General features: G+C 36.8%; 1 protein-coding gene across 1 annotated transcript in view; it reads right to left on the bottom strand.

The window, feature by feature from the left end:
- LOC136829580 (ovarian abundant message protein-like) overlaps positions 1-24,547 on the bottom strand; it is a 45,338-nt gene that overhangs the window by 13,999 nt on the left and 6,792 nt on the right. The window contains exons 2-3 of the mRNA XM_067088429.1: positions 16,392-17,034; positions 15,847-16,302 (exon numbers count right to left, since the gene is read on the bottom strand). Coding sequence (XP_066944530.1) covers positions 15,847-16,302; positions 16,392-17,034 — 1,099 coding nt within the window. The remainder of the gene's footprint in view (positions 1-15,846; positions 16,303-16,391; positions 17,035-24,547) is intronic.

The raw sequence follows: 24,547 nt of genomic DNA, 5'->3' as shown, positions 1-24,547 counted from the left end.
TTATTCAAAAAGTATAGTGGGATTTCTTAAAAAAAATTAGGAAATAACATTGACTTAGTGAAAAAAAAGAAGAGTTTTTATTATACAGTGAATGGCCTAGTTGCCCCAGTGCTTGGCATGTATGCCTAAAATCTATAAATCAATCAAGTAATACTGATTTGAAAATAAGAGCAAACAAAAATGCTATGTTAAAGATTTATTGTCGTCACGAAGGATTTTTTTTCATTAATAATAAAGAAATAATAAAAAAATGTACTTTTTAATTGGAAATTTGGCAGACAGATGATCATTAGGCGTAGAAATAAGTTAGCAAATAAATATAAATGATGTAAATGAACAAATACATAGAGTGAATTATGAATTAAATTCATAAATAAATGGATGAAAACGGTACAACAAACTTATAGAATAAGAAGGAAGTGAAAAATGACGTAAATGTAAATTAAAATAAACAAATAAAAAATGTAAATTAAAATAAAAAATATAGAGTGACTGAATAAATTTGCAAACGTGCAGACAGCCAGCACGAACAAGCCTTGTAAATAAACAGGGAAAACATCCGCACTAGAACCTTCTCTCGGAACAGACTGATTAACATGTCCACCACGAAAGGGCCCCGGTGACTGTCGGAGGAGTCCGATTCGCTATCACAATGGCTTCGGCTTGACGACCCCCATATTATCGGCGATGTATGCGAACGAGTCTCTCCCCGTGACGGGTCGCTCTGATCGAGATCGCTATCGCTGAAGTATCTTTATGTTTATCAATATAATTATCACGATCTGGTCGACTAGATATTTCACTCCTCTCCTTGCATATAATTAGCTCCGTTTAATGATCTTATTATAATCGCGGAGGTTCCTATCGGCCTTACATACTAATCTGATTAGGGAGACGAGAAAGACTGGAAGGAAAAAAAAGATCGGGGGGGGGAAAAAACGAGATTTTAATTGGTGGAGGTCGTATGTTACGGTATTGTATGTTAACAAAGACAAAAAAAAAAAAAGAGACGAGGTTTTATTATTTTATGAAGGTCATATAGTAAGGCATGGCATATCAAATCAAAGATCATTCTGTTATCAGGCGAATTTAATATATATTATGGTACTTCATGTTAGGAGATTTATCTATACCGTTACGTTTTAATATTTTTTTTCTCGTGAAGAAAACTTTGCGGGTTGAATATCCCGCTTTTAAAGGGATTTTAAAGGTTACGAGAATTTATGGTATATTTTATGAGAAAGTAAATCGGGACTTCATGAACATTATTCATTGTGAAATTACTTAACAAAGGATAGTGTGCTCGATTAAATAGTTTAGGATTTTCATTTATGGGCATGGCTTCATATTTCGGGATCATTTTTAATCGGTGATGGTTTCATTCGAGAAATGATCAGGAAATAAGTGAATGATTATGGTTGAATTTATTATAACGCTGTAAATTATTTGATAAGTTGTATATATTATATGTATGTGTCTGTGCGTATATCTATCTATCTATACATATATATATATATATATATATATATATATATATATATATATATATATATATATATATATATATACATGAATGTATATATTTATTTATATACTTATGTATGTGTAGAAATATATATATATATATATATATATATATATATATATATATATATATATATATATATTATGTATATGTATATGTATATATAAATATATATATATATACATATATATATATATATATATATATATATATATATATATATATATATATATATATACATACATTGTTTGTGTAAATGTGAGTTTGTATGCAAATGAACTTCACTAGTATTTAGTACAGTGGAATATAATTTTTCAGTATCAGGTAACTTCATGCTGGGGAAAATTTCAACTCACCACGCTTTGTGTTAAATCGTAATTTATACCGCTTCAAGAAAGCGGTTTCAGCAGATTCATTTTTCTCGTGCAAAAGAATTGTGTTAAAATCTCGCTTTTATCCTGAAAACATTATTTGACGATATTGTTGCTTTCGTTGTTTTATATGTCGTCTTTCCGTTGTTTCTTTTTATTACCTTCTCGTACATATTTCCCCCGGTCGTTACAATTTTATTATTATATTTTTTTGTGGTGGGGGGCACACCAGTATCCGTTAGCTAATTCTTATCCGCTTTCTGTTGTAACTGTTGTTCCTTTATTTTTGTTTGTATTTTCCCTTTTTTTACTTGTCCTCAAATAAAATGTTCATTTCAAAACATCTTGAATTTTTTCTTATATATATATATATATTATATATATATATATATATATATATATATATATATATATATATATATATATATATATATATATATATATATAGTCTATTTATATGTACATATATATGTATATATAAATAGGCTCTATATATATATATATATATATATATATATATATATATATATATATATATATATATATATATATATATATATATATTTATATATATATATATATATATATATAGTCTATTTATATGTACATATATATGTATATATAAATGGTTTTCTATATATATATATATATATATATATATATATATATATATATATATATATATATATATATATATATATATATATATATATATATATATATGTATATATATATATATATATATATATATATATATATATATATATATATATATATATATATATATATATATATATATATATATATATATATATATATATATATATATATATATATATATATATATATATATATATAATGTATCGTTAAAAAGAAGAATGTATCCTAATCATGTTTCCTATTATGCCCCAGTAACTACATGGGCATCGTAAGATTTTATGTATATTTTCATGCCATTTCTACTTGTATAAAAGTAACTATCCCTGAACATCTTACTTTTAGTAACTCGAAAATATCTGAAATCACTACCACCATATTTCAGAACTATATCAATAAGAATTCAGAATAATGAAAAACAAGTAAAAAATGCTCCGAAGATTCTTGGGCACAATCGAGTTTTCTGTACAGCGTATAATCAAGGCCACCGAAAATAGATCTGTCTTTCGGTGGTCTCGGTATAATGCTGTATGAGCCGCGGCCCATGAAACTTTAACCGCGGCCAGGTGGTGGCCTGTACTATATCGTTGCCAGATGCACGATTATGGCTAACTTTAACCCTAAATAAAACAAAAACTACTGAGGCTAGAGGGCTGCAATTTGGTAAGTCTGATGATTGGAGGTGGATGATCAACATACCAATTTGCAGCCCTCTAGCCTCAGTAGTTTTTAAGATCTGAGGGCAGACAGAAAAAAAGTGCGGACGGACAGACAAAGCCATCTCATTAGTTTTCTTTTACAGAAACTAACAATATGCAAACGCGTATTTTAAAACATTCGAGAATATGTACGTGATATTACGAGTCGTTTCCTGGAATTAGTTCCCTAGCTGATTTCATTCTTAAAATGGCTTGCACTCTCATGGCCGTTATGTTAACACAGCGACGGGGTTCCCTTTTTATTTTACGCGGCGTATATAATGGCGTAACAGTTTAATGCCCGAGAATACCCTCACTATCTTCGATTTTATGGTATTTTGATCTTTTAACATCATTTCGAGTTGTTAAATATTGAAAAAAAGCTTGCAGACATCTTCACAGTGAACTCTTTTTCAATGTTTTCGTTTTAATTTTCCTATGTGCTGCTCATATCAATTAGTCAGTCAAATATACTCTGTTTTTATACCTGGGTGGGTTTAATTTTCCTATATGCGGCGTATATCAGTTAGCCAGTTAAATTACTCTGTTTTTATACCTGGATTGATTCACTTTCCTTTATGTTACGTATGTCAGTGACCCAGTAAAATATACTCTGCTTTCGTACATGGGCTGTAACTGTATGGAATACTAGTGAGGTCGACTAAGTGTCTGTGCTGTGGTTCTCTCAAGTTCTTGAGTCCTTGTCTGTCAAAAGCTCCCAGCGCGTCAGTTAATATTCAGTTTACTGAGCGCTCGTTAAACGGTAAGGTCCGAAAAAGAGACTGTTCGCGTGTTTTGTGTTGTGAAGTGAGAATTCTTTCAAAGACTCGGATTTTTAAAATAAAATTTCGCTTTTCCGGGAGTATTTGCTTATCGTTAGCAAGTGACAGAGCATCCATTTTTAATTAGGGACTACATTTGGTGTTGGTCTGGCTTCTTTTAAGGTAAGATACAGTCGCTTGCCGTAGTTTGATACCTTGTTCATTTCAAGAATAGGCCTTTGTAAAGGGTTTGCGTACATATACGTTATAAAGTAAGACCCTGCAGGCTTTTATAAAGTGTTTTCGTAAGACCCTTCAATTTTAAATATATATATATATATATATATATATATATATATATATATATATATATATATATATATATATATATATATATATATATATATATATATGTATATGTATATATATATGCATATATATATATATGTATATGTATATATATATGTATATATATATGTATATGTATATATATATGTATATATATATATGTATATGTATATATATATGTATATATATATGTATGTATATGTATATATATATGTATATATATATGTATGTATATGTATATATATATGTATATATATATGTATGTATATGTATATATATATGTATATGTATATGTATATGTATATATATATGTATATGTATATATATATGTATATGTATATATATATGTATATGTATATATATATATATGTATATGTATATATATATGTATATGTATATATATATATGTATATGTATATATATATGTATATATATATGTATGTATATATATATATATATATATATATATATATATATATATATATATATATATATATATATATATATATATATATATATATATATATATATATATATATATATATATATATATATTATTTGCAGCCTTTGAATGTGCATGTAAGGTTTTCCTCTACTACATGAATTTTAGTTGTTCATACTAGTAGGAATTTATTCCTAAGCATTACAGAGATGATAATAAGTTGTTTAGATGAATACTAAAATTGTACTTCCTTATCAGGTTTTCGAGTATGAGTTAAAAGTTTCTTGAATTTTGTTCCCATCTGGACTTCACTGTGACGCTCAAAGTTTTAGATTGAGTTCTCTTTGGCGAATGTTCAAGGATAATTTTTTTGGAAGACTCCAGCCAACCATTTTTGCATGAAAAACCATTTTGGGTTTTTCATGCAAAAATGGCTAGGAAATGCTAGGGCACTAAAAGAACCTAAAAATACCAACCTAACGTAACCTAGGGGTGTTGACTGATTGCAATTTTCCCGTATTAGCTATGAGGCGGGGATGGGGCAGGTATTGTCTTACCTTATAAGTCGCAATTTGATTAATTTTTTCTCTGTTATTAAGCATTTGCGCAGGTTATGTATTGAGAATAAATTTTTTTTTTATGTGTTTTATCCAAGAAAAATATAAATTATGTGGGAGGCGCCTGGAGTCTCCCGAAAAATAACCTGTTCACGTTGTAGTAATTGTAGTGCATAGCTATTTACTTTTTAAGTGCGTGACTGTTATTCCCCTCGTCATAAAGTCGAAAACACCTCATCCGTGTGTCAAGAGAGAATTTAGCTTTGATCCTTCCATGTGCATAGCAGAAAACATTATTGAATGGTCACAGCATGCAACATACTCGCCAAAATATACTGTATACTTGCTTAAATATGTACATGTACTACAGACAACAGTAATTGTCTGTACTTCTTAGCAAGTGAAATTGGTACATTTACCGAATAGTTTAATAAGTTGGACGTCACCAACAACGTATATTGTAAAATGTCCTAGATTTTTCAAATACAGTAGTTAGATCTTGTCTAATGAATCTGGAATCTGGTCCTGTGGTGCCGTTCATAAAGGGTTTCCTGTTTTTATTCAGTTTCAGCCCACTAAGGGGAGACATATCCAATGCATGTACTTCCATTGTTAGCGAGATAATCTAATTGCTTTGCCTAAAGGTAATATGTCAAGTAAAATAGTAGGTTATATTGCCACAATTATGGATTTTGAAAAAATTAATATTTTTTCCACTGCATTCCCCCCTCTTGTCTGTGAATGTCACAACAATCTGCCTTTCCCTCTCTCTCCCAATATGTGACGCCACAATGACGGGCACGATCAAATTGTGCGATAGTGATGGGGCGGTGGAAGTTGGGGGAACTGTATTTATCCACCTTTTGTCCGTCCGTGTAGCCAGCTATTTATCTGTCACGCTTACCTTGTCGTCGAAACTCATGCAGGAGTTTCCAGTTTTGTACAAAGGTAGATTACCATGCATAATTGCACATGATGGGATATCGTACCATCATATACACCCATTCGGGTGCTACCAAGGCCAAGAGAGACAAGGTCTACCCAATTGGGCGGAGTCGCCTCCCCCCTGGGGTAACTACGTAGACGAAGAAGTATCTTAGAGGCACCTGCTCATTACGGCAATTCACCTGCTGACGCAATAAGGAGGTAGACAAAACTCCGCCTACGTGGGGGATTTGGGGGGGAAGTGAGCAGACCTCCTCTTTCTCTTGGCCTTGGGTGCTACCTTGGCTTGTGATCTGCGCATCACCTACTCCCAGGTGCTAGTACTAACATGACGTAAGCTCCTAGGGACGCCGTGTTTAGTACTAGCTCCTCGGGGATCAAAGTATTATATTCACCCATTTCTATATTGTGTGATCGGCAAACGATATATTCGTGCGGCCGTCTATTTTACATTTACCATACGGTGTTTAGTACTAGTACTAGCGCCTCGGAGTAGGTGACGGGTAGATAACGAGCCAAAGTAGCACAAATGTGGGTCTGTCCTTCAGTATGCACTTTTTTTTGTTGGGGGGGGCGGGGGTTAATTCTACAGAACAGCTGCACGCCAAGATATCGTTAATTAATAAAATTGACTGAAAAATATAGCAAAGGGTGTATATAATGCAGTATTGTTGAGATAGAAATTTACCGTCTTTTGTTTATTTTTGCTTTCATGCTTAAGGGGCTGGTACTAGACACGGCGCGGCGTTCCGCTGACCTTATCTGTAGAATTTCCTTTTTAGTTTTCTGAAAAGAAAACTATTATGCTGGCTTTGTCTGTCCGTCGGCATTTTTTCTGCCCTTACTTTTTTCTGTCCGCATTTTTTCTGTCCGCCCTCAGATCTTGAAAATTACTGACGCTAGAGGGTTGCAAATTGGTATGTTGATCATCCACTCTCCAATCATCAAATATACCAAATTGCATCCTCTAGCTTCAGTAGCTTTTATTTTATTTAAGGTTAAAGTTAGCCAAAATCATGCTTCTGGCAACGCAGCAGCACAGGCCACCACGACCGGAAGAGAGTTTCATGGGCCGCGGCTCATACAGCATTATACCGAGAGCACTTAAAGATATATCTATTTTCGGTGGCCTTGATCATACTCTATAGCGGCTGTACAGAAAACTCGATTGCGCCGACGAAACTTCGGCTCATTTTTTTTTTTTTTCGTTGGGGGGGGGGGCGGTTAAGGACTTTGCCGAAAGTGAATTTATAGATCCAAGTTCTGTAGATTTCGTAAATAATTTTCGCACTGACCTTAATTTTTAAATGATGAAACGTGACATCTGGCACCCATACTCTACTAATAAGCGCCTCGTAATCCTGACCATGGCAATCGATGGGAAAAAATATAATGGAATTATCTTCCTTTGCAATATTCATAATTGTCCTTTCAGCATTTCGTCTTGACTGTGTTCTTAGGCATAAGTTTATCGGATTCTTAAGGGAAAATGAATTGATTTTCCAATGTGAAATGATTTGTTAATACTTTCATCACCAAGAACGTTTGGGTATAACTTAAATTTATTTGCCTGCAGAAAGCTTCAACTAGACTGCTATAATGCACGTACGAAAAATTAAGGTTTGATATCGGATCATGTCAAGATTAGCGAACCCAACATCTCCACGTCAAGAACAGCGAACCCAGTGATCCCCATGCAAAGAATGACCAACCCTTTCCGGTCCGAACTCCAATTCCAAATGAGGGGAAGTACTAAACACGCCGAAACAGTGATTCAGCTACACTGTTTCGCCGTGTTTAGTACTAGCCCCTGGGGGATCAAATGTATTTCGCCTTGTTTAGTACTAGCCCCTGGGGAATCACATGTTTTGTACCGAAGTGTTCATGTCTAGAACAGCGAACCCGATTATTCCCATGTAAAGAATAACGAACCCAATAATCTTCTTGTAAAGAATAGCGAACCATGCTGAGAGTGGGTTCGTGAATCTTGACATGATCCGTTATGCCTAACTAATCACGTTTCACGTGCCAAAAACTGAATATGATTTTGGTGTAAAAATGTAAAATAAAACGGGAACGTAAAAATATGGCTATTGGTATTTCAGTACTACACTGGATGGATATTCGTGCCTGGTTGTAAATGGTTGCTCTTATCTCGACCAGGATTTGAATCTATGGTTTCTGATTTAGAAGCTAAGATGCCTATATCTTAATCTTAATGTTGTTGTTACGTCAGGCAATTGTCATCCTACGATCTAACGCCAAAAGACCTAGTAGACTCGAATCCTGGTAAAGATAGGAACAATTACATAAAATTCCCTTTGGGTGTAGTTACTCTCTTGGATCAATGCATGCGATGTTTAATATATGTATACATCTATATATATATATATATATATATATATATATATATATATATATATATATATATATATATATATATATATATATATATATATATATATATATATATTATATATATATATATGTATATATATATATATATATATATATATATATATATATATATATATATGTATATATATTATATATGTGTGTATGTAAAAATACAATGTGTGTGTATATATATATATATATATATATATATATATATATATATATATATATATATATATATATATATATATATATATATATATATATTATATATATACATATATATATTATATATATACATATATATATTATATATACATATATATACATACAATCATATCTGCTCACAAACATGAACACACTTAGTTTAAGTAGTATCTAAGATTCCACAATGGGGTGTAAGGATCATGGGGACTCTTTGTTTTTATAGGAGGCAAGGAGGAATGAAAAATGAAGAAAAGGAGAGAGAAAACGAGGGATATTAAAAAAATGAAAAGGAGTGCCGAGAAAGAAAGTTAAGATGATGAAAATTGTATAATGGAGATTAGTTGAATATGGGAGACAGAAGAAAAACAGCTTTGATTTATATTGAGAGAGCAAGACAGATGACGGAAGAGTTGATAGGTGAAGAACAATGTGGGTTGAGGTAAAAAGGAGAAGAACGGACTTTGAGGCTCAGTTGTTTATGAAACTGTTTGTGCGGAGTTTGATGCCAAAGATAAAATAATCGTGTTGTAGACATGGTACTTGAAAAGGTTTATGGTAGACTTGATATTAGAGGTATTGCAGAGGGCGTCGAAGATGAACTGTACAGAAGATAAGTTGTTAAAAGCGATTTAGATATTTTTATGCCGGAGGTAAAGTTCGAGTTCGAACAAGTAGACAGAGGAATGACTGGTTTGATGTTTTAGCTTTTATGTCGTTATTTTTCAAACTTTCCTTCAATACATGTTGGACATCAAAGTAAAACACGGCGGTGCTGACTGTCTCGTGAGCTCCCACGTAAAAAAAAAAAAAGTTAAAAAGTTCGGACGAAATTGATGCCCACAAACTGCTCATATAATCTGAATAAACTCAACCCTTACGAGATCCCAAGAAGCGATCATTTTTTTGCCGTCAGTTACACCATTTATACGTCGTTCGCATCGAGTTCCTGCATTTGCGAAAGCTTTATTGCAGTGCTGAGAAATTCAAATGTCATTGCGGAGGGCGTCTACCTCTAGAGACCGACTCCGCGGGACAATCCATCAGGACGAGCAATAGGTGTCTTTCTGCCCGAAGAAGTTGGGTAACCGGTGATTTCCGCTCGATGAATTACTCCCGGAGAACTATATTCTTGTTAGGGTAATACGATTTTAAAATCGGACATTTTACGCGGTTAGTTTTTGCGTTAACTCTTCAGAGAGCGATTTGCGCTGGCTAATGTAGTCTTCCCTCTAGAACAGGGCCGTCCAAGGTGTTTAGTCTGAGGGCCACTCGAAAAAACAAAAAGTCATGCGGGCCACCTGTGTGTGTGTGTGTATATGTATACAGTATATATATATATATATATATATATATATATATATATATATATATATATATATATATATATATATATATATATATATATATCTGTGTGTGTGTTGTAACATAATACCCAAAGAAGAAACCTAAAGAGAAATATACTCTTACTTCCTTTTCTCTAGCGGGCCACTTTTGGCCCACGGGCATGGGGTTGGACGGCCCCGCTCTAGAAGAAGAATTTCTGACCCTGAGCACACCGGTGATCAGAATACTTGATGACATAGCCTTTATCTTGTGCTTTATTGTAAAATTCCTTGATCTGTTTTATAACATTTGCTTCATTGCCATTCTTATAGTTAATATTATTATTCCTATTGTAGCATCTGGCTTCGCTTACACATCAAGGAAGTTACCAAAGGCATTTTATGTAATGCGCGCTTGTTAGGGGCTCTCCAGTGCCTACTTACAACTACTCTCACTTTTGTCTGCATTTATTCTTAATGGTGAAGTCTCTATTCTTGAAACTAAAAATGTCCTTGTTCTTCAAGGTAAACGAGCATCATTACATTCTTGGTGGTAGAGTTGTTATCAAGGCACAAATTCTGTTATAACTCCATGTTGTAATCACTATCGTTATAAATTTGTCAGTTCATTCTCGAAAGACCAGAAAGTGGACCCAATAATCTTTTCTCTTTCGTATCAATCTTTACCATGGTGTTTTTACCATGCTAAATTTAATTAAGATAATTTTCTCATATTAAGTTGCTTTTCTGGTGCTCAGAAACATACTGGAGTTTGGTTAGATTTTAATTGAATGACAAATGCTAGATAACCACAATGATTGGGTCATCCTCGGTATTGGAAAAGGAAAATGGTTATTGGTGATCGAGAGCATTTCAATCACTAGTTTATCTTCTTGCCCCTTCTCTCTTTTACATTTCTATTTGCCGACCCATTCACTGAACAATGAATGGGTACTTAACCTTAACCTTCAGTAAGCTTAGGAGGATCAAGAAAAATTCTTGGGGCCAGCAACTTGACCTCAAAAAAAAAAGAAAGAAAACACCACCTCAAAAAGGAAAATAATACACACACACACACACACACATATACATACATATATATATATATATATATATATATATATATATATATATATATATATATATATATATATGTATGTATATATATTTATATACTGTATGTATATATATGCATGTATATGTGTGGGCATGCTTGTGTTTAAATGCATTTGTATAATCCAGAGAACTTTTATTGAAAGGTTAAGCAAACTTTCAAAAAGGAACAGACGGCAGAGCGGCAGTCTTGGGGACCCTTACCGAAATTTCAGTTTCAGAATATTTAGTTGGAGCTAAGGTTGAAGTTTTGTGATATTTATGATATTAATCGCATTCAAGAATGTAAAACTTTCTTTATATCATTTTGTAATGAAGTGGATATGAAGAGGAATCTGTTTTTATAAGATGAAGATGTATAAATTTTTAAAACTCCGAAGCATTCACTACATGATAATTCTTGTGTTGAATTCGATCATACTGTAATATGTATTTCATCTAATGAGAATTTCTGGTTTATTTTAGTTTATGTAAAAGAAAACTATTGTGCCGGCTATCTATGTCCGTCCGCACTTTCTTCTGTCTGCACTTTTTCTGTCAGCCCTCAGATCCTAAAAACTACTGAGACTAGAGGGCTGCAAATCGGTATGTTGATCATCCACCCTCCAATCATCAAACATACCAAATTGCAGCCCTCTAGTCTCAGTAGTTTTTATTTTATTTAAGGTTAAAGTCAGCCATAATCGTGCTTCTTGCAACGATATAGGATACACTACCACCGGGCCCTGATTAAAATTTCATGGGCCGAGGCTCATACAGCATTATACCGAGACCACCGAAAGATATATCTATTTTCGGTGGCCCAGATTATACGCTGTAGAGGCTGTACAGAAAAGTCGATTGCGCCGAAGAAACTTGGGCGGATTTTTTACTTGTTTTCGTGGACTATGACTTCACATAAAGTTTACAGGTAGTTTTAGGGTATACTCAATACTACAGTTGTATAGTAAGGCATTTTTCAAGAATTATAAAAGTTTTCGTGAACAGAAGCCCCGTAGAGGGGTAGTGCCGTCAGTGCATATCTTACGTGGTGCACTGTAAGCATTACTTAAGCTTCTTTGCAGCGTCCTTTCGGCCCTTAGCTGCAACCTCTTTCATTCCTTTTACTGCACCTCCGTTCATATTCTCTGTCTTCCATCTCGCTGTCCACCCTCTCAAAAGATATTTCATATTTCAACTGCGAGGCTTTCCTCCTGTTACACCTTTCAGACCTGCCTACTCTCAATTTCCTTTCCAGCGCTGAATGACTTCATAGATCCCAGTGCTTGGCCTTTGGCCTAAACTCTATATTCGATTCAATTCGAGAACAGAAGTTAGCCAAGATGAAGAGTAGAATTACATTATTTAAGCGATGTTCTTCTACTCTTCATTTTGTCCAACTTCTGCTCACGAAAACTATTATAATTCTTGAACGTTTTTTTTTTTTTACTGTGTAACGAAACAGTTAATTTTGCAGTGTTTTCAGCTACCGTTGTTTTAAACAGATCTCGGATAATATACAATGTCGCTTTCAATAAAAGCCATACCTTGTCATTGAAATACAGAAGAAAAACTTCACATTGCCATTTTCTTGCCATTTTGTTTTCTCCCCACTTTAAATAAAAGTTATATTTTGTCATTGAAATACAGAAGGAAAACTTCACAGTGCCATTTTCTTGCCATTATTTTATTCCCACTTTCCAGAGGAAAAACTTCACATTGCCAGATTATTTTATTCCCACTTTAAATAAAAGTTATACTTTGTCACTGAAACACAGAGGAAAAACTTCACAATGCCAAATTATTTTATTCCCACTTTAAATAAAAGTTATACTTTGTCACTGAAACAGAGGAAAAACTTCACATTGCCAGATTATTTTATTCCCACTTTAAATAAAAGTTATAGTCACTGAAACACACAGGAAAAACTTCACATTGCCAAATTATTTTATTCCCACTTTAAATAAAAGTTATACTTTGTCACTGAAACACAGAGGAAAAACTTCACATTGCCAGATTATTTTATTCCCACTTTAAATAAAAGTTATAATCACTGAAACACAGAGGAAAAACTTCACATTGCCAAATTATTTTATTCCCACTTTTAAATAAAAGTTATACTGTGTTACTGAAATACAGAAGAAAAACTTCACATTGTCATTCTATTTTATTCCCACTTTCAATAAAAGTTATACTTTGTCATTGAAATACAGAGGAAAAACTTCAAATTGCCATATTTTATTTCCACTTTAAATAAAAGTTATACTTTGTCATTGAAATACAGAAGAAAAGCTTCACATTGTAATTTTCTTGCCATTTTATTTTATTCCCACTTTCAATAAAAGTTATACTTTGCCATTGAAATATAGAGGAAAAACTTCACATTGCCATATTATTTTATTCCCACTTTAAATAAAAGTTATACTTTGTCATTGAAATACAGAAGAAAAGCCTCACATTGCCAATTTCTTGTCATTTTATTTTATCCCCACTTTTCCCCCATCTAGATATTTAATTCCTCTCTAATTCCCCTCTTTCATCTTTTCCCTTTCTGTATCTTGGAATTGCCAGAGTATCCTTCATCGTTTTTGACTCGATTAGAAAAAAATTACCACACCTGGAGGTTCTCTTGCTCTTCTATCTGATCGAATCAATTACCTGTAGCTGTTTCATTGTCAGACACCTTTAGCTTTCTTTCGTATCATTCCCTACCTCCCCCCTCTTGGCTCCTCCCCCCCCCCTCTTGGCTCCTCCTCACCCCTCTTGGCTCCTCCCTCACCCCCACCCCCACCCCCACCCCCCTACAACCCATTTTTTGTAGTCCTTTGTAAGTGTTTGTTCTGGGTGACAAATAGCCTCTGAAGGACTTGAAAAAGGGATTTTATTTTCCAGTGGTGGAAGTAGTTAAGCATATTCTGGAAGGAGGAACAAGTACTTTGTTTGATTTCCTTTAAGCATTTTGGTATTTGTATATTGATATGTAACCTGTGCTTTGTCAGTGATTGTGTGTTAAATATGCAATGTAACCTACACAGAAATGCAGATGCCCTTTTACACAAGTACAGTGCATATTAACGTGTACAAGTTACATGCATTTATAACAATACTGTTCCCCCCTTTCCCCCTCCCACCTTCTCTCTCTCCCTCCCTCCCATCTTCTCTTGCGCATACACATATTTTATATCTATTGAATCAGGTCTCCGTTGATCAATAATACAAGAGGTATCTGTAGGCAGCATCATCATATTATGGATCTGATGTCTTGGTGTGTGGGGAGTGGGTTGGTGTGTGGGGATGTGGGGTGGAAGCGGGCTGGGGGAGGGAGATAGGAAAGGGAAGAGGGGTGGGGGAAGGCGGCATAATAAACAAAGTATGACGCTCTTTCAGAGATTTATGGAACGCATGCACGGATACGCGCTTTGGCGAAGATGTGGCCCGGGATTTGTTGGCGGCCGGGATGTGTATTAGGCTGCCTCCTCCTCCTCCTCCTCCTCCTCCTCCTCCTCCTCCTCCTCCTCCTCGATCAATTTTATCGCTGTCACATTTTTTTCTCGTCCGCCTTTTTTTGACTGTTGGTTTTATCCGAATTTATGGAGTCAAAGGGGCCACACTTTTCTCATTTGCCTCTGGATGTTTACTGGATTTATTTTCTGGATTTATTTTCTGGGAGTAATGGCGGGCTGCTCTTCAGTCCGAGATGGAAACCTGTTTGAGGATAACTATTTTTGTTTGTACTAAGATGGTTTCCATGTCACCTCTGTCTTCACTTTATTGTTTTTAATTTAGCTCCTTTGTCTTAGCTTTGATTTTCATGGAAGTTTTTCAATACATCTCGAAAATTGTTTAGCCTTCGTTTAAATTTTTGAATATCAGTTGTAGTGTTGTTACAGATTCTGAATCAGAGTGTGTAACGTTTTAATGTTTTGGCACATTGTCTCCTATTGTGTAACCTCATATGACCATATTTTTACCAAGTGCATTGTATTCAACCAGTTAATAATGATTAAACAATATGAAATCTACATTGCGTTTTTTTTATTCCACAACAACCGCGCACCGATGGCAGAATTATCGCGTCATATTTGCTGGTCTGATCTCCCAGTCCGAGGTTTGACAACAGTCCGAAGTTTGACATCAGTCCCAAGTTTGACATCAGATCAAGGTTTGACAACATTCCGAGGTTTGACATTAGTCCTAAGTTTTACACCAGTCCGAGGTTTGACAACAATCCAAGGTACAACAGTCCGATGTTTGACAACAGTCCGAAGTTTGACATCAGTCCGAAGTTTGACATCAGTCCGAAGTTTGACATCAGACCGAGGTTTGACAACATTCCGAGGTTTGACATCAGTCCTAAGTTTTACATCAGTCCGAGGTTTGATAACAATCCAAGGTACAACAGTCCGATGTTTGACAACAGTCCCACGTTTCATATCACTACAGTCCTAAGTTTAACATCAGTCCCAGGTTTGATATCAATCCCAGGTTTGACGCTAGCCCTAGGTTTGACATTTCGAATCTGACAACAGTCCCAGGTTTGACATCAATCCGAGGTTTGACAACAGTCCGATGTTTGACATCAGCCCTAGGTTTGACATCAATCCGACGTGTGACATCAGCCCTAGGTTTGACATCAATCCGAGATGTGACATCGGCCCTAGGTTTGACATCAGTCAGAGGTGTGACATCAGCCCCAGATTTGACGACATTCCGAAGTCTGACAACAGTCTGAGGTTTAACATCAGTCCGAGGTTTGACAACAGTCCGATGTTTGGCATCAGCCTTAAGTTTGACTTCAGCCTTAGGTTTGACATCAGTCAGAGGTGTGACATCAGCCCCAGGTTTGACGACAGTTCGAAGTCTGACAACAGTCCGAGGTTTGACATCAATCCAAGGTTTGACAACAGTCCGATGTTTGGCATCAGCCTTAGGTTTGACATCAGCCCTAGGTTTGACATCAGTCAGAGGTGTGACATCAGCCTTAGGTTTGACGACAGTTTGAAGTCTGACAACAGTCCCAGGTTTGACATCAATCCGAGATTCGACAACAGTCCTATGTTGCCATCAACCTTAGGTTTGACATCAGCCCTAGGTATGACGACAGTGCGAAGTCTGACAACAGTCCGAGGTTTGACACCAATACGAGGTTTGACAACAGTCTGATGTTTGACATGAGCCCTAGGTTTGACATCAGTCCGAGGTGTGACATCAGTCCTAAGTTTGACATCAGTCAGAGGTGTGACATCAGCCCTAGGTTTGACGACAGTCAGAAGTCTGACAACAGTCCGAGGTATGATATCAATCCGAGGTTTGACAACAGTCTGATTTTTGGCATCAGCCTTAGGTTTGACTTCAGCCCTAGGTTTGACATCAGCCCTAGGTTTAACGACAGTTCGAAGTCTGACAACAGCCCAAGGTTTGACATCAATCCAAGGTTTGACATCAATCCAAGGTTTGACAACAGTCCGATGTTTGGCATCAGCCCTAGGTTTGGCATCAGTCAGAGGTGTGACATCAGTCCTAGGTTTGACGACAATTCGAAGTCTGACATCAGTCCGAGGTTTGACATCAGTCCTAGGTTTGACATCAGTCCGAGGTTTGACATCAGTCCGAGGTTTGACAACGGTCCAATGTTTGGCATCAACCTTAGGTTTGACATCAGTCAGAGGTGTGACATCAGCCCTAAGTTTGACAACAGTCCGAGGTTTAACTCTTGTTAAAAAGAGCTTTGTAGAATTATGAATTCATGGCAATATCTAGATACGTAGCAAATAGACCATTCCTGTACCCTACTGTATTCCCAGAATGTTCCCAGAATGTATTTAGCCTTTAACCAAAGAATGTTGTAACTTCAGGAATCACAAAATCTAAAGACGACATAACTCAGGATTTTGGAAGAAATTTATCAACTTGGTTATGTACAATGTTGGGAATTCTGATAGATATTCCTAATGTCCAATTTCTGTGTTTTATGTTAATGCCTGTTCATGAAAGCTTCTAAAAGGTGAGATCATCACTTGAAAGAGTTTTGGTCACATTTAGTCATGTCGTGTTGAGTTTTAAGTATTCCTGGACTTTTTAAGTATTTTGGAAAAGTTTTATGGACAATGAATTTTATTTTGGAAGGAAGGTGCTCTCGAGGGAATATGGCGTCGAGTATTTTAATAGATTCTGAAGCGGATGTGCCTCTGAAAGTACGTACAAAAAATAGTAATGAATAAATAAATAAACACAAGCCTTTGTCGAAGATGTTGAATGAAAGCCGTAAAGTAAAAATTATTATTATTATTATTATTATTATTATTATTATTATTATTATTATTATTATTATTATTAGCGTTGAAGAAACAAATCCGCCGTTATGTATATGTACAAATATTTAAAAATAAAGATGAACAGCGAGTTTTCGTGAATCTCTTAACATTCCCTAGGGCTGATGTCACATATTCTTGAAAGCTCACTGTTTAACTTTATTTTCAAAAATATTCGTACAGATACATAACTGTGGATTTGGTTCTCCATATCAAGACTCGTGCTATTATGAGTATTTTTTTATTATCATAATTTCATGACCTAACACAACTAGCTGAGCGAGCAAGAAATTGAACCTTTTCCCCTGATCCTTCGTACAATAATGAATTTGTTCCCACGCTCTTGTTTAATGCCATTTAACAAACGTATAAATCTCATGTGTGACTCCCGTAGTGGGGTAATGCTATCAGTGCCCCTCATGCGATGCACTGTAGGCATTACTTAAGGTTCTTTGCAGCGTGCCTTCGGCCCCGAGCTGCAACCCCTTTCGTTCCTTTTACTGTACCTCCTTTCATATTCTCTCTCCCAACTTACTTTCCACACATTCCTGACAATTGATTCATAATGCAACAGCGAGGTTTCCTCCTGTTAAACCTTCCATACCTTTTACTGTCAATTTCCGTTTCAGCGCTGAATGACTTCATAGGTCCCAGTGCTTGGCCTTTGGCCCAAATTCTATATTCAGTTCAATTCAATTCCACCATACGAAGATTTTGTATAAAAGCAGCTTATGGGACCTGAATGGACAGAATAAATCGCAATTAATTTCTTAATTACGAAGGGACAATACAAGCCATCGAAATCTACTCAACACATCTGCTGCTGCATAAGCAGTCACTTGCACTTGACTCCGGGGGGGGGCCGTAAGGTCGTTAATCCTTCCGTAGTGTCTCGCGTAGAGGACCTTATTTGCATCAAGTGATGAGACTTGCAAAACAAAAACACACTGAGCCTCATAAACAAAAGGTTGTGCAAGTGGAGGCCCATGTTAGGGGTGGGTCCGAGAAAGCCATAACATCAGTAATAAAATAGTTTCTTGGCTATTAGTTAGAGAGGTGTGGGAGGGGATGGGAGAGGAAGGGGGAGGGGAGGTATGAGCTGGAGGGATCTATTGAGACTGGGGAAGGGGAATAGAGAGGTGGTGAGTGAGGTTAGGTTTGTGATGGGAGGAGGGGGAGGGGAGGGGAGGAAGGGGGAAGGGGTGAGACTGGGGAAGGGGTGAGATGGGGAAGGGGGGGGAGGACTGGGGAGGTGGGGTATGAAGAGGTGGTGAGTGAGGTTAGGTTTGTGATAGGAGGGTAGGGAGGGAGGGGTGTTCGTGGGGCACGCCATTTAGGTAGGGGTCCTTGTTTGGGAGGGGGAAGGGTAGGGGAGAGTGGGGTGAATGGGGGCCAAATCTGAGCTTTGCGAGTAGCTCAAGTGATGAACCGCCCACGTTGATTCCCTTCTCTGATAAACAAGACTGGTATTAGTCCAGCGTTGTTTTTTGCAAAACAGCTGATGTTATGACCAATGTTAAATAATGAAGAGCTGGCGACTCTCTATAGAGTTTTGACAGCTAGGATACGATTCTGCTTTGTTTTCGTCTTTGTATGTAGATTATTTATAAACATACTCAAAATTTCATATATACTGTATGTATGTATGTATATATATATATATATATATATATATATATATATATATATATATATATATATATATATATATATATATGTATATAATATATATATATATTGATTGAAAATTAAAGTACTAAAAATGCTTACTGGTTCAAGTAAAATTATATATATATATATATATATATATATATATATATATATATATATATATATATATATATATATATATATATATCCATTTATTTGAACCAGTAAGCATTTTTAGTACTTTTAATTTTCAATCAATAAAGCATTTACCCTGAGTGATAAGAAAAGGAAGGCTGCATGCGCAAATTTCTCCCAATTATGAAACTGATAAATCTTCGCAACTGCTCCATTTGAACTCACCGTAGTTTCAATAAAAGCGCTTGGGTAACCTGACCCATATTTTTACTGCATCATTCACTGCTTGCACTTCCTGGATGGCAAGGCTTAGTCACACTTCAATTCATCATCAAACTCCGTCCTGTAAAGGCATCCGAAATTATGATCCATATTTTATCAGTCTGTCCCCGTAGGAGGTTAGTGCAGTCATTGCACCTCATGCGGTGCACTGTAGGAATTACTTTAGGTTCTTTGCAGCGTACCTTCGTCCCGTAGTTACAACCCTTTTCATTCCTTTTAGTGTAGCTCCTTTGATATTCTCTCTCTTCCATCTTACTTTCCACCCTCTCCTAACACTTGATTCATAGTGCAACTGTGAGGTTTTCCTCCTGTTACACCTTTCAAACCTTTTACAGTCAATTTCCGTTTCAGCGCTGAAATACCTCATAGGCCCCAGTGCTTGGCCTTTGGCGAAAATTCTGTATGCAGTTCAACTTACTGGTCTATCTCACATCGTTTTAATACACCAACTCATTTTTTGGTATCTTTATCCTATATAGACGAATTACACCCTTCTGAGTTATTTGAAAGACTTCCTCCTTTCGCCCTTCAAATACATGGACCGGGGTTATTACATTAGAGGAGCTGGCTTTGGAATGAGGTTACTAATCTATTCCTTCCCTACCTTGGCTGTGCCGTACCACAGTCGACCAATCAACAGGCACATAGTCACTGAATTATTTAGGAAAGAATGCCAAGTTAGTAACTCCCCTCATGTTGCAAACCACGCCCCCCCCACCCACATCAAATCGGCCTCTCCCATCTAGTTAGTAAATAACCCTTTCAAGTCGCGTCACCCCCCCCCTCGCCTCCCCCTCCCCTAACTATAATGCACTAGGCCCACAAATGTACTCATAACTATAATGCACTAGGCTCACAAGTGTTCCTTTAACTATAATGCACTAGGCCCATGCATGTTCCCTTAAATCAACTGCACTAGGTCCACAGGTGTTTCCTTAACTATTTGCCTTCTATTAATGATTTAGGGAGTCACTTTTTTCTAGTGAAATTTCCTAATCTTTTGGTAGCCTTATTTCCTGCCCATTTTGAGATTTTGGTTACACGTGTGGTCTTTCAGAGGGTCTTGGTTTCAACGTAACAAAGGCAAACAATCGAGGTGGTGTTTATAGTCATACAGTTGGCTGTAGTGTACAATCACAACGAAATACTGTCATGTACTGTTGTTCTTTGGTGAGACTAAGATCCTTTCGAACTGTCAAAAAATTTTTAAGATATGCCCTATGACCCAATTACATAAAAATCACCCTTATTTCTTTGCCGAAATGAAAAGGATACCACAAATACACGCCCTGTCTGAATGTCAATCAATAAGGGTCAAACGTGTTAAGCACAATGATCAGGGAATAACTGCTGTAATTTAATAATAGGTTAAAGATACCATAAATGCATTTAGAGTTAAATATAGAATTTAGCCAAAGGCCAAGCAACTGGGACCTATGAGGCCATTCAGCACTGAAATGGAAATTGACAGTAAAGGGTTTGAAAGGTGTAACAGGAGGAAAACCTCAAAGCAGTTGCACTGTGAATCAGTTGTTAGGAGAGAGTGAAAAGTAAGATGGAGGACAGAGAATATGAAAGGAGATACAATAAAAGGAACGAAAGGGGTTGCAGCTAGGGGCCTAAGACACCCTGCAAAGAACCTTAAGTAATGCCTACAGTGCACCGCATGAGGTGCACTAACGGCTCTACCCCCCTACGGAGATAAATGCATTTATTTCTTGGCTATAGTATACTCTCTTTACTGATGCCTTTATATAATGAAAGTACATTACTGTTAACGTTAATTACCTTCAATTATCGCTTGCTTTGACCTGTACAAGTTGAGAGAGAGCGTGCAATAAGAAGTAGCTTTTGTTGTCTAGATTGATTTGATTGTTTACATTTATTAACGAGTTTTTTTATCTCAAAGTTAAATGCCCCTTAGGCGGTAGTACAGTCAGTGCACCTCACGGGGTGCACTATAGTCATCACTAAAGGGTCTTTGCAGCGTCCCTTTGGCCCATAGCTGCAACCCCTTTCATTCCTTTTACTGTACCTCCATTCATATTATCCTTCTTCCATCTTGCTATCCACTCTCTCCTAACAATTATTTCATAGTGCAACTGCGAGGTGTACCTCCTGTTGCACCTTTCAAACCTATCTACTCTCAACTACCTTTCCAGCGCTGAATGACCTAATAGGTCTCAGTGCTTGGCGTTTGACATAAATTCTATATTCCATTCCATTCCATTCAGTGTTAAATGTTAGGAATTTGTTGGTATTTATGTTCTACGAAGAACTAATCAAGCATAGTAATTATCCCTGTACGCTTGCCACTGGACGATTCTTTCATGACCATTATATTCGGAGAGAAAAAGCGAAACATTCGTTCAAGTCGTCGTGCACAGTTGAATTACTAATGGTAGAGAGAGAGAGAGAGAGAGAGAGAGAGAGAGAGAGAGAGAGAGAGAGAGAGAGAGAGAGAGAGAGGTGGTTTCATTCCTTCGTGTCTTGTTCAAAACGTTGCTCTTTTTTATGGCTTTCCCACACGGCTGGGATATACCCAAATATCCAGAAAAAAAACAAAAAAATAGAAAAATCGAAATAACTCAGAGAAAATGAAACTGCATATACTTACAAATCCCAGAAGTAGAAATTACCGCCTGTATATAAAATCTTGGCTATAACTTTGTTCTTATGAATATCTGCCCGCCTTTCAAATCGTCATCGGCAGCTTATCATAAGGATAATAAAATTGGAATTATAAGAGACAACGGTAAGAACCTGCCGAGGCTTCCGATAAAGACCTTAAAAGACCTATGAATCCATCACGACGTTTGGCAAAGACAGTCACGTCTTGGTAAAGAGGGAGGTCCCCGGGGATATCAGGAGTCTCCCGGGGGAGGCTGGTGTCCCCGGAGGAGGTATTCTTGGGGAGGCAGGGGTCCCTGGAAGAGGTAGGTGTCCCTGGAGGAGGCTGGGGTCCCTGGAGGAAGTAGGTGTCCCTGGAGGAGGTTGGGGTCACCGAAAGAGGTAGGTGACCCCGGAGGAGGCAGGCGCCTCCGGAGGAGACAGGCGTCCCCGGAGGAGACAGGCGTCCCTGGAGGAGACAGGGGTCTCCGAGGGGAATCAAGGGTCCCCCCGGGGGAGGAACGGTGTGTCCCGAGCTGTTGAGTGTCTCTTGGCATCCTCGAGAGCCATAGGTCAGAGATAGGAGAGATTCACCTCATATCAATTACTCCTTATCATGCTATCATGAAGTGTCGCCCTTCGGATGCTTTTCCAGATTTTTCGGCCATAAACGGTCCCGGAGTCGTGCGCCTCCTTCAGGTAGGTCATCAGCTGAAGGTTGTCGGCGTGGGACTAGGAGGTCTCTTAAGGGCCTTCGAACGTGCATGAATTGGGCATTCTTTTCGCCCCGATAGGAGGCGGCGAGTGACATTTTGAGCCATTGTGGGTGTTAATGCCCCAGTCTTTAAGGGCCATTATGTCATGGGGGTGCCTCTGAAAGGTGAGGCCATTAGGTCTGAACATGAGAGAGAGACGAGAATACTGATGGAGAGAAAAATGCTCCTCAAATGCCGGCGGTTGCGCAATTCCTCTTCTGAATCGAGCGACTGAGCGAGGGAGCTGTTTCACTTGGGTATTGTGGTCGCATGATCTTGGTTAGAGAGTCCGATTATGGAAGCCAACGTATTCATCATTTTATTTTGTTATACTATAATTTTTTATTTAAATGCATTATTATTACATAAGCATGCACAGTACTTGAAAACACATTAATCGGTCATCAGTTAATCATTATTATTATTATTATTATTATTATTATTATTATTATTATTATTATTATTATTATTATTATTATTCAAAAGATGAACCCTATTCATATGGACCAAGCCCACAGGGGCCATTGACTTGAAGTTCAATCTTGCAAGTAATAGTGTTCATTGGAAAGAAGTAACAGAAGGTAATGGTAACTAGAGAAAGAAGAGATTACTCATTAAAAGGGGAAAAATAAATTAATGATCTTCATATTTCTCGTAAGCTGATGATTAAAAATGTATGACGCAAAAATATAGTGTAATACTAAGTTTTACATTTTTCAATTTCCTTCAGTGACCTTTCCTAATTAAGTAATCAATAAACCAAGAAACATGAGTTGTGGAATTCACCATATTGAGTTTTTTTTCTGCCATGGCCCCTTTCTGAACGTTTGTGGAATAATTAACCGTATGCCTGTGTGTGTGCGTGTGTGTGTGTGTGTGTGTGTGTGTGTGAGCTAAGGAATTCGAGTCAAGGCTGATTCACATTATAACATCACGTCACCGACACATCACGTCACGTCAAAGTACGTGAGAATTTCTTACGTGTAATGAAATGGACTTATTCACACCATCACGTCACGTTACCATCAGGCACACGGATCCACCGACACATCACGACACGTTTTCTTGGAAAGAATATTTTGACGTGACGTAACGTGACGTGACGGTGCTTAAGCAAGTTTCTTACCGCTAAATCTGAGTCGCTGAGGTTGGGCACGAACTTAACCGGGTTGTGATGGATAGTGTGAATACAAGGCACGGCTGACGGGACGGTGACGTGACGGTGACGTGACGTGATGTGTCGGTGACGTGATGGTATAATGTGAATCAGCCTTTCAATAAATTTTCCTGTCTTTCATGCACAGTTCATTATTCATTTTCTGATCTAGCACATTGATCATAAAAGGTCTTGCAAACATTACATAACCCTCAAGTCTGATGAAACGACAACGGGTCAACTCGTGCCTTAAGTAGACCAGGATTACGCATTCCGATCGTCAGCGTTTCTCTTATCGCTAAATAGACTCGATTAGGGAGTTGCAT

This window comes from Macrobrachium rosenbergii, chromosome 44, assembly GCF_040412425.1.
Source record: "Macrobrachium rosenbergii isolate ZJJX-2024 chromosome 44, ASM4041242v1, whole genome shotgun sequence".
Classification (NCBI taxonomy): Eukaryota; Metazoa; Arthropoda; class Malacostraca; order Decapoda; family Palaemonidae; genus Macrobrachium; species Macrobrachium rosenbergii.
Note: the sequence above shows the minus strand (reverse complement) of the source record. Positions and strands in the feature narration are given on the sequence as shown.